Consider the following 12,570-nt stretch of genomic DNA (forward strand, 5'->3'; position numbering starts at 1 on the left):
CATCCATCCATCCATCCATCCATCCATCCATCCATCCATCCATCCATCCATCCATCCATCCATCCATCCATCCATCCATCCATCCATCCCAGGATCCTATGACATTCCTTAGCCAGCGAGGAGATATAATCCCTTGTTTCAAAATCTTCAAATGTGTGTAATGCCTGTTTAACCCATTAAGACCTGAAGCCGATTCTACAACTGTCTTCTAGTTCTAAATCCCAACAGTTTTCTGAAAAACTTATGTTTCTATATCAGTGGTGCTCAAACCTTTTCATGTCAAGGACCCCCAAAATGATATGTATTTGGCGGCGGACCCCATCTCAAAATATGTTGTTCCAGGGACCCTCAGAAGCAAAGATTTGAGTTAAAAATGTTCTACAAGCTCATAACGAGCTTGTATATCTGCTATTTTTGAATAGCCAAAGTGTAAAATAATGCTTTTTAAGCTCAAATCTAAAAATGACACAGATGCGTTCCAGGTCTTATTTAAGAGGAAGAAACAATGGCTCAATTAGACATATAATAGCTTCCCATGTGAACACACTGTTACATGAAGTATACATTGTGCATCGACAATGCCCAATAAAATGTTGTATATATTATAATATAATGTTACAGTATAATAATATTGTAACATTGTATCACTACAATGGGTGGTTATTGCTATATATAAATATCTAACAGTCGCAAGAAAAGAAAGGGTGGTGGATTTTAGGTTGAAAGCCACTGCTGCCTGTAGCCAATACTAAAATACAATGTTGTTCAAGCATCTGATTAAAATAACATAACTGTCCAACAGGATGCTGATGATGGCTGGACTTCAGAAAAAAATGATGCTGATGCTGAAAAGGGTGAGTTTTTTTCTGTACAGTTACTTGAGGTAAATGTGAGGAGGTTGTTGGTTGTGTTTTCCTTTTGTTTTCCAGGATGTACATCCTCAATATCATATTCCCAAACATAAATGAACCAGTTGTTATACTACTATCTATGTGGGAATGTAGAGTTGCAGAGAGCTTTCTTTTTTCATTGATTGATAATTTGCATTTATCTAAATCACCCTCTTCCTTTTCAAACAGCACACTTTGTGATGCAGAACAGAGCAAGGTTGATTCAAAAGGCCTCCTCAGTCATGGCTATAGTAGACAGTTTAGGAACCATGGTCCATCATGAGATCTATCAAAAGATTCTAGCTGAGAAGACACCTATCGACCAAATGAGGGAGCTGTATACAACGATGATAGATCAAGGTGCAACAGTCATCAGAGCAGCATTTTATGATGCCCTTAAACAACACCAACCCCACCTGTTTAAGAGCCGTGCACGTGGTAAGATCAGATGTAGTATTCAATTACTCTTTTTTTAATGTTTATTTATTTTCAATAAATAATGAAAAGAAAAATGTCCGGCACACACAACCCTATTATGATTTATAGCAGCAATGCCATAGAGTGAATGCATGTCACAACACAATCACCAGAGGAAAATTGTTGCCATTTTACATTTCTTTAAACCATGGATAGCATCTCGATGCTACAAGACAGGTGTGATGTCAGCAACAGGTTTTATTATCCAAGCGAGAAGCTAGACAGTCAGTGCCTGTGAGCGGTGTGAAGCCTACTACTGCGGACTCAGCACCGTTTGAGTTGCATACTGTATTATCGTAATACTTTGCCCGACCGGAGGCCTCTCTCTTCTCATTAGCCGAAATGTTATTTAATTTGCTAAATTCTGAAATATATCTCATTTGCGGACCACATTTAAAATAACTTATGTCCTCTGTTCTTTGGTCATTTAGAAACTCTTGCTCAACAACAACTCAAGATGAATTTGAAGACGAGGTTTCAGCCTTTCTTTGGGTGGAAACTAAACGAGGAAGATGAAGGAAACCCAACACCTCTGAAAGAGATCTTCACAGAGATCTACATCACAACGGGAGGGAGTGGACAGGGCAATATTGAACATGAGGTCAGACAGATTGAAGCAATGTCCAGGAAATCAGCCACACAAGAAACACCAATCAAATATGAAGACCTCTTTATACCTTTACCTCCTGAAAAGTATCCAATCAGAACAGTGATGACAAAGGGTGTGGCTGGCATTGGAAAATCAGTCCTCGTTCAGAAGTGTGCTTTGGACTGGGCAGAAGACAAAGCCAACCAGAGTACTCACTTCATGTTTCCATTCACGTTCCGTGAGCTGAATTCTGTGAAGGAGATGTACAACTTGGAGCAACTGATTCATGCCTTTTTTGTTGAAACCAAGGGCGTACCAATCTGCGACTTCAACAATCCCAATACTGTGTTCATCTTTGATGGATTAGATGAGTGTAGGCCTCCTCTACAGTTTGACAACAGTGCCTACATAACTGTCACAACGCCAACCACAGTGGCTCTGCTTGTCACAAACCTCATCACGGGCAAGCTGCTTCCCTTTGCTCGCATCTGGATAACCACACGACCTGCAGCAGCCAATCAGATCCCTTCTGAACACGTTGACAGGCAGACAGATGTGAGAGGATTCACTGACCCCCAGAAGAAGGAGTTCTTCATCAATAGATTCCGTGATGACAAGAAACAGGCCACAACTATCATCTCACACATCCAGACATCACGTTGCCTCCACATCATGTGTCACATCCCAGTCTTCTGTTGGAGCATTGCTGCAGTTCTGGAGAACATGTTGAGAGAAAATGAGAACGTAGCACTTACAAAGACCCCGACTGTGATGTTCATCCACTTCATACTGGTTCATCTCAAACAGAAGAAGGCTAAGTACCATAACAAAGCTCAGGCACAGTTTGACTTGAATTCAGTTCAGGCCATTCTGTCACTGGGAAAACTGGCCTTTGACCAGCTGGAGAAAGGCAACCTGATCTTCTATGAAAAAGACCTAACAGATTGTGGCATTGATATTGAAGATGCAGCAGTGTACTCAGGAGTGTTCACACATTTCTTTAAAGAGGAGTTTGGTATGCACACGGACAAGGTGTTCTGCTTTGTCCATCTGATTGTTCAGGAGTTTCTGGCTGCTCTTTATGTATTTCACTCTTTCTTCAACACCGGTGTCAACCTACTGTCACAATCCTTCAAGTTGTCTATGCTATATAAAGGCAAGGAAGCCTTCTGCCAGACTGCTATAAACAAGGCCCTACAGAGTCCAAATGGACACCTAGACTTGTTCCTCCGTTTTCTGCTGGGCCTCTCACTGGAGACCAACCAGATGCTGTTAGGTAGACTGCTTCCTATGAAGATACAAAACATGTCACAGACCAATCAGAAGACAATTGAATACATCAAGAAGATGATCAGTGACAATCCCTCTACAGAGAGAAGCATCAACCTGTTCTACTGTCTGAATGAGCTGAATGATCATTCTCTAGAGAAGGAGATCCAACAGTACCTGAACTCAGGAAGTCTCTCCACAGTCCAACTCTCTCCTGCTCAGTGGTCACCTCTGGTCTTCATCTTGCTGTCATCAGGAAAAGAGCTGGAAGTGTTTGACCTGAAGAAATACTCTGCTTCAGAGGAGGCTCTTCTGAGGCTGCTGCCAGTGGTCAAAGCCTCCAATAGAGCTCTGTAGGTGCACTGATAACTGGTCAGATTAAATATATATATGTAATCTTTAATAGAAAATGAAATGCAATAATCATATTGATTTTTATCAATAATGCTTTCTCAGGCTGAGTGGATGTAACCTCACAGAGAGATGCTGTGAGGAGTTATCATCAGTTCTCGGCTCCAGCAGCTCTAATCTGACAGAATTGGACCTCAGCAACAATGATCTACAGGACGCAGGAGTAAAGAAGCTCTCTGTTGGACTGGGGAGTCCACACTGTAAATTGAAGACTCTTAGGTCAGTATTGCTGCACCCTGGTTTAAATACACGTCTAGATGGGATGAAATAGGTCTAATTATGTACTGTATGTACCCTGAGAACTGGCCTGTTTCCTATTACTTTATTCTTTGTGGAACAAGACTCTCAGGCACCCCCCATCCCCACACACACAAGCATAAACAGTTATGATATTCACACATGTAAATAGTTCCACTTTGTGTTATTTCATTATTTCTGTTGTATACAGATAGTTGATGGCATATGGCATAGTTGTAATATAGATACCAAGGATGCATCAGTGATGTCACTGTCATGCGATAATTGTTGACGTTACATTCATGAAGGGCTGTGGAAAATGTGTGAAATTGTATAAAAGACATGCCAAATGGTTTTATTATGAACAGTCTCAGCGGCGATTCAGACTATGGTCCCGGTTTGCGGACTTGGGACCACTTGCCAGATGTTGTGATTAGTGTGAACGCTGCGTATCGTACCCCGGAACGGAACGCTGAACCACCTGGTCATCTGGACCTGGTCCTGGTGACCAGGTGGAAATTTTGGTGTGACGCAACTAAACGTGTAGGGTCCTGTTTGCTTTGTTGACACAGACAGAACTCAACTTTATAATTTCATGTAGGCTAACTCATTTAGTTATATTAGACTAACTACTGTTTAGTGGCAATTTAATGTTGTAGCAATAATTCAAGACCACTTTAGGATATCTACTGATTTAGCAGATTATACAAAGTAGAGATGTCCCACTTAATGTCCCATATAACGTGAAATCACCCTACTATTAGGGGGTGGGGGGTGAGACTTTAAAGGCGACAGCTCTTGTTTTTATTTAAAAATAATCTAATTAGTGAGACTGAACTTTGTATCTAAAACTGTAATAAATGAGGCTTTCTGTGGCTCCTCTCACCCCTTAAAAAAGGTCAAAATGGTTTAGCCCGCTCCCTGTGCTTGGATGGGACCAATCAGCTGCACTTCCGGTCTAGAGCGGATACGGAAACTGTGTGTGTGTGTGTGTGTGTGTGTGTGTGTGTGTGCAAATTACTGGATATAATAGGCGGGCTCTGGACTGGATATGAACACTGAACAATGGAAAGCAGGCTTTACATAGGCAATGTGTTGCAGAAAGCCAGCTGACGTTACACGGTTGAGAGCAGCTAAGAGTAGCTCACGCTGTAGAAGTAAATAGTCATGTCTTTCCCCAAGAAAGAGAAAGCCTTTTTTTCTTAAATAAAAGAAAGGAAAGAGAACAAACTGAGTAATGAGCACAAATAAAGCCAGATGTGTGCTTCGTTGCACGACGACGGTGCACACATAAAATAGCAGATCTACATGTGTGTGTGTGTGTGTGTGTGTGTGTGTGCGTGTGCGCGTGCGCGTGCGTGCGTAGATTGTCATTCTGTTTGATCACAGAGAAAGGCTGTTCGCATCTGGCCACAGCTCTGAGATCCAACTCCCATCTTAAAGTGTTGGATTTGAGCTTCAATCATCCAGGAGCATCAGTAGCACTTCTCTCTGCTCTCCCACTGCAGACTCTTAGGTATGGAGATATTGATGTCACTATACTGGTATAGTAGGTTTAAAGTAGTGAAACACTGTGCTGTTGGGTAGTATTGTTTAATATTTAAAATCATTATCAATTAGTGTTTCTATCATCAAAGACAATATGCAGGCCTGACTTTGTCTCTCCCTCACCCCCAGTGTCGACCATGATGAAGTGTGTTGGCTGGATCGAAGGAAGTGTAAGTGTGTATTCTGTTTCTGTAGTGTTTTACATAACCTAATTTTTTTTTTTTTTTTTTTATCGCACGATTTTGGAACCCATTTTTCACCCATTGCCCATGCCTAAGCTTGTAATCCTGGGTGTTACTCTCCCTCTGCCACCCTGGGCAGAGCCCCGAACTGAGCTCATGCCTCCTTCAATGCATGAGGAGTGAGCAGGCCGCTTCTTATCGCCTGATGTGGGGTTTCCCCGGTAGGACGTAGCTCGTGGGAGGAACACGTTTTTCCAACCAGTTTCTTTCCCCTCCATCAGGCGCCCCGGCTGACCAGGGGGAGGCAGTATAGAGACCAGGATTACTGCATGTTTTTTTGTGAGGGTACCTACCTAAGGGGACACGGGGAGGAGTTATGTTTTATATAACTTATATAACTTAGACAAATACTCCATAAGAGAGGTAATCCCCCTGTAAGAGTTAAAATACTGATAATGGACCTTTCACTAAGCCCCACCCCCAATAGCGATTGTCCAATGCTAGCTTATTAGCAACTGTTGTGATTCCCCATAGATTCAAACAACGCTCCCATTCATATCATAGAAGTAAATGTGAAGTAGCACACATATAGATCATAATTAGCAACATTAATAAAATAATAGGAATACCATAATAACACTATGGTCAAACTGTTGTTGGGAGACCTGCGACAGTGATTTCAGGTATCCAGAGTGGTTGGATGGGCATTGTTCATTACCTTCTCATTGTTCATTACGGGGCGGCAGTGGCTCAGGTAGTGGCCGGGTAGAGTGAACTGGAAGTGAACTGGAAACCGAAAGGTTCTCAGTTCGATCCCGGGCTGGGGCGCTCCCCCAGAGTTAGTGTAGAAGTGTCCTTGAGCAAGACATTGAACCCCTAATTGCTCCCGATGAGCAGGTTGGTGCCTTGCATGGTTTCCCCCGCCATCGGTGTATGAATGTGTGTGTGAATGTGTGTATGAATGGGTGAATGTAATGCACAATCTATGTAAAGTGCTTTTGATAAAAGTGCTATATAAATGCACCATTTACCATTACCTCCTCAAAACTCAAAACTGCCCTGACAAATGCAGGCTGTGTTGTCTCTCTCACACACACACACACACACACACACACACACACACACACACACACACACACACACACACACACACACACACGTTGGGGGCCTTGTCCCAGACTCAACCACGCAGCATGCACACCGACAGCTGACGTCATGTAACACACACAGCCATGCATCTACATACATACTTTACTGTACGTATGCACACACACACACACACACACAGCACACACACAGGGCCTCTCCACAAACATTTCACTACCTGCATGAGAAATAATAGCTTGGAGGGAATTCGGCCGAAATCATCAAGATTGTGCACTTGGTGACAAGTTTTTGATTTTTGGCATGCTGTTAGGTATGGGCATAAGGTTTTCAAAAACCATCGGCTGCAAGTTGGGATCGCCCCCTAGTGGTCTGTTTGCAATGAATCCAATATTAGATAGGTATGGTTGAAACCCCAAATCATTGATGGAAGAGATTTTTCAATGGATTCTGTTACTATCAGGTATGCTAAATAACATACAAAAAAATAGGAAAATCAAACTTCTAGAAACGCATAATTTTCAAGTTGGCGTCCACTATGGCTGGCGGGAGCTTAACATGCTTATAAGCGGGGAGGGAATATATAAAAAATCATAACAATTGTGCACTTGGTGAGCTTTTGATTTTTGGCATGCTGTTAGGTATGGGCAGGTTTTCAAAAACCATCGGAAGCAAGTTGGGATCGCATCCTAGTGGTCTATTTGCAATGAATCCAATATTAGATAGGTTAGTATATGGTTGAAACCCCAAATAATTGTGGAGCACACTATAGATATCTTCACTATTTCTTCATTATTCTCTCCCAAAAGTATGGCACCTAACTACTCCCACATACTTTCACTTAGAAACTCCATTCAAACTTAAAATAATCCAGCTTACTGTGGACATGGGTGCTTGTACTTTTCTTTTTGAAATAGTTTGTAGTTTTTGAAATATTTAACTTTAAACACCCCAAGTCTATGGGAAAGTCAATGTTATTTCAACTGAAAACCCCTTTTTCTTTCACTTGAGATGAGAAATGCCCCCTGTTTTTGTAAAGTCAACTGCGGCCTTTTTTACACTACAGATATGTTTTTTACATCACCAAGTGCGCACAGGTCTGCTCTCCGATTTAATCCAAAGATCTAAGCTGTGTGATGTATACATTTTAAGTTAAAGGAGAATTTTGGACTAAAGTTTTCTTACCTTTTCTATGACGTTATGATATCTTAGGATGAATGGTACAGTAGAAAAATTTCATAACTCCACCCCTGAGCCGCCACAGCTTAAAAGGTGCGCGGATAGGCCTTAGGTTAGATCACATATTTTAATTGCTTTAAAAAAAATAATTGGTGAGATCTGACGTTCATAGTGACAGAACACTATGCAACCAAAAAAAAAAAAAAAAAAAAAAAACAGAAGTCTCGCTAGACGAGATTGAAATCTCGAGATTTCAATCTCGTATAGCGAGACTTCTGTTTTTTTTTTTTTTTTTTTTTTGGGGGGGACAGTGTTCTGTCACTATGAACGTCAGATCTAAAAAAAAATAAGAAAAAAAAGCTATCAAAATATGTGATCTAACCTAAGGCCTATCCACGCACCTTTTAAGCTGTGGCGGCTCAGGGGTGGAGTTATGAAAATTTTCTACTGTACCATTCATCCTAAGATATCATAACGTCATAGAAAAGGTAAGAAAACTTTAGTCCAAAATTCTCCTTTAAGGCCATTAATATAAACCCATGTCTCTCTTCACTCTAGCACTCTAGCAATCAGTACACCTGGTGTTAGCTAGCTTGTCAGTCATTGGCTGCTCAGTGGTGCTGTAAAGTAACTAAGTATATTTACTCAAGTACTATGCAAGTGCTTACAATACACAGTTTAATTTTGAGGTACTTTTATTTTCCTTTCCATTTTTGTTACTTTTACTCCACTACAATTACAGCATATGACAGCTTTAGTTACTTGTTACTTTGCAGATTTGATTATTAATACAAAACCTGCAGTAACCACACACAGCCGATCTACAATGTGATGCTTTATGAGCTTGTAGATCTGCTATTTTCTGAAAATGTAAGTACTTTTACTTTGGTACTCAAAGTAATTTTGATGCTAAAACGTGTGTGTATTTCAAGCTCCAAAACGACCACCCCCCCCACACACACACACACACCCCATACTCCACCGCCCCCCACCACCTACACCACATGACATACCCCTCCCTCTGTCATACTTTGACTATTCGGAAAAAGACGATCCAGAATGTGATGCGTTGTGAGCTTGTAGATCTGCTATTTTGGAAAAAGCTTGACAGTATTTTGTAAGTGTGAGTACAGGGGGCGGCAGTCGCTCAGGGGTAGAGTGGCCGGTAAAGCGGCCGGATGGCAACTGCAAGGTTCCCAGTTCGATCCCAGGCTCCCCCAGAATTAGTGTCGAAGTGTCCTTGAGCAAGACGCTGAACCCCTATTTGCCCCCGATGAGCAGGTTGGTGCCTTGCATGGTTTCCTCCACCATCGGTGTATGAATGTGTGTGTAAAAGGGTGACATTTTGATGGCAATAATCTTGTAAATTTCAAGCTCCAATTCAACTCTAATGGTGTGTATTGGTCAACATAACCATCCCCTTACTGCCATAAGCTATGCAAGCAGGTGTTTAACTGATGACAATTAGGAGAATAATAACAGGTGCTCCCGATCTGATCAACCGGAGGCAAGCTTACACCCACACACAACACAAAGACAGAGATACAGAGTCAAACTGAATTTGTACTTTTTATAACTACAGTTTTTTGCCTTTAAAGCGAGCCCACATTGTTTCTTCGAGGAACAATATTTTCTAGTTTATAGAAGGTATTTTCAATGGACTCCTGTAAAGACATAATTTTCAAGATGGCGGGAGCTTAAAATGCCCATAAACTGGGAGGGAATATGTGCCATCTTGAAAATGATGCCTTCCAGAAGTTTGATTTTCCTAGATTTTTTTGCATGTTATTTAGCATACCCAATAGTAACAGAATCCATTGAAAATACCTTTTATAAATTATTTGGGGTTTCAACCATATACTAACCTATCTAATATTGGATTCATTGCAAACAACACTAGGGGGTGATCCCAACTTGCTTCCGATGGTTTTCAAACCTTATGCCCATACTTAACAGCATGCCAAAAATCTAAAACTTGTCACCAAGAGCACAATTGTTATGATTTTTTATATATTCCCTCCCCGCTTATAAGCATGTTAAGCTCCCGCCAGCCATCGTGGACGCCAACTTCAAAATTATGTGTTTCTAGAAGTTCGATTTTCCAATTTTTTTTGTATGTTATTTAGCATACCCAATAGTAACAGAATCCACTGAAAAATCTTTTCCATCAATTATTTGGGGTTTCGACCATACCTATCTAATATTGGATTAATTGCAAACAGACCACTAGGGGGCGATCCCAACTTGCAGCCGATGTTTTTTGAAAACCTTATGCCCATACCTAACACCATGCCAAAAATCAAAAACTTGTCACCAAGTGCACGATTCTTATGAATTCCCTCCCAGGTATTAGAAATCTGCATCCACTAGTGGTGTTAGCGGGTCCTGTGATTTAAATCAGCCCAAAATACTAAAAAAAATACTCATTCATTTTTTTCTCCCACCTCATAGCTGACTTGTAATGCATTCATATCCATGTAAACACTTTTTAAAATATTATGTTGGGTTAGGGCTAGGGTTTCATCTTTCAATATACCTCGTTTTCTATTATAAAAATGTTAAAATTCACTCATTAAATTTCCTATAATGAAGGCAATGGATAATGATGTTATCTAGCTATAATAGAATAATTAAGAATAATAATTAGAACACTCTTCAAAAAAAATACTTGTTTTCGTTTTTTAACTTTAAAAATGACACTAGTGGTGTTACGGTCATTTTTGACCCGTATACCATAGAAGGTAAAAAGTCATTTATTTTTCATAAACTCAAACTTTATTTTACTCCTGATAGCAAATGCTAATTGAGTCTCTCTCACTCTCAAACATGTAAACATTGAATATTGACAATTTGGGGGGAATTGAGCCACACTTCTCTGCCGGGTCATTTCGGACCCTAACACCACAAGTGTCACTTTTTTTATAGAGACCATCAGAATTAATTAAAATTATGATAAATAATGTTGTTGCATTAAAATGGCTATTTCAGAGTATATCATGAAGCCTCGTTCCAATAAAGAAATGTAAAGGGTACTTTTTACCTATTTAAACTTGAAAACGGGTCAAAAATGACCTTAACACAATGGAAGGGTTAAGTAATATTACAATGAGGGGTATTGTACATAAACAGTGTTGTCTCTTCTCTTCCAGTGGCTACAGAGTTGATCACAATGAACGGTAAGTTAGTAAGTAAGTGCAGTGGCTGCCATTCAAGGCAGCCGCTGCACCTGTGGACAAAATGTCCCTCATTTATCTATGGAGTGTTGAAACCGGAGCCGTTTAACCGATCGTGATTTACATAACACGCCCTTCTTTCAGAGGCGCGTCCCCATGAGTTATTCTGGGAAGCCAATAAGAAAGAGGGAATTTGCGGCCTCACACACACCTATTTGCATACACAGACACCCTGACCTGCACACAGACATACGCTACACCTGACACAAATATAACAACACATGACCTCAATCATAACAGCTCAAGTCCAGTTGAACAAACTAAAAAGTGTTATATAGTCAGAACAATGCAGTGTGGAAGAAAATCACTGTGGAGATACAGTAGTAATTTACTACTAGTAAATTATGAACTTCTAGCCCTTTAAAAATATATCCTATAAAACAAAAACCTGAAACACGATGGATCGATTGATTGAAAATAAACACAAGAAAGCCCGAAGGCTTGTTTCCATTGTGGTCCTTTTCTGCATTAAGCATTTACATAAATAAAGATATTTGACTAAACGTGCGTTGTCTGTTAAGCCTACATACCAAACATAACCCTAACCAATGAGGTCCCGTCCCTCTGCCGTACGGTCCCCAGTTGGGACTGTGAAATCCACGGCTCCTTTTGAACATCCATTAGCACCCTGTCGATGCAATAATATTAAAGTAATATTGTGCACAACCCCACTGTTTCTACCTAAACTGTTGTATATAGAAGATACTGTGAAGTTGTTTACATAAAGTAATGTGGCAGCTTCTGAAAAATGCTGTTGGTTTATATAATATACCAAGATCATATGCATGTGTACATATGCTGAAGGTTTAATGAATTAAAACAAAGATATTGCATGTAGATCTAAGGGAGCCTTTCTCCCCCTCCCCCAAAAGAACCCTGTGTGTAATGAAGCAGAGCAGTCACCAGAGGTTACACGACCTGGAGACCTGATGTGAGATTTGAGTGAACCTTAAGCTCAAGTCAAAGTGACGATGTGTGTGAATGATAAATGCTAACAATTATGGTGAGATCAGTGTACATCCGTTTTTCGATCCACGGCACTTTCATAAATGAGGGCCATGATTCTCAAACAGTCTAATTTCATTGATATCAAATAGGACAAAATGCTGGCTTCCTGAATTTTGTGTGTGTGTGTGTGTGTGTGTGTGTGTGTGTGTGTGTGTGTGTGTGTGTGTGTGTGTGTGTGTGTGTGCAGACAGATAGATACTAGACTATATAGAGAGAGATAGAGAAACTAGGCGATAGATAGATAGATACTAGGCGATAGATAGATAGATACTAGGCCTATAGATAGATAGATAGATACTAGGCTATAGATAGATAGATACTAGGCTATAGATAGATAGATACTAGGCTATAGATAGATAGAAACAGTAGATAGATATATACTGCAGATGAATGGATGGAGCACAACTGACATCAGTAGGGTACTTGGATGCAGCAAACAAAGA

General features: G+C 40.5%; 1 protein-coding gene across 5 annotated transcripts in view; it reads left to right on the forward strand.

Moving 5' to 3' along the window:
- Positions 1-12,570, forward strand: part of LOC308086266 (uncharacterized protein) — a 63,602-nt gene that overhangs the window by 40,957 nt on the left and 10,075 nt on the right. For all 5 annotated transcript variants that reach the window (XM_080429735.1, XM_080429739.1, XM_080429738.1 and 2 more), the window contains 7 exons: positions 803-854; positions 1,080-1,328; positions 1,799-3,578; positions 3,682-3,855; positions 5,240-5,389; positions 5,551-5,591; positions 11,036-11,062. In XM_080429735.1, coding sequence (XP_080285861.1) covers positions 803-854; positions 1,080-1,328; positions 1,799-3,578; positions 3,682-3,855; positions 5,240-5,389; positions 5,551-5,591; positions 11,036-11,062 — 2,473 coding nt within the window. The remainder of the gene's footprint in view (positions 1-802; positions 855-1,079; positions 1,329-1,798; positions 3,579-3,681; positions 3,856-5,239; positions 5,390-5,550; positions 5,592-11,035; positions 11,063-12,570) is intronic.

Source organism: Gymnoscopelus braueri (genome assembly GCF_963280865.1).
Source record: "Gymnoscopelus braueri genome assembly, chromosome: 6".
NCBI lineage: Eukaryota > Metazoa > Chordata > Actinopteri > Myctophiformes > Myctophidae > Gymnoscopelus > Gymnoscopelus braueri.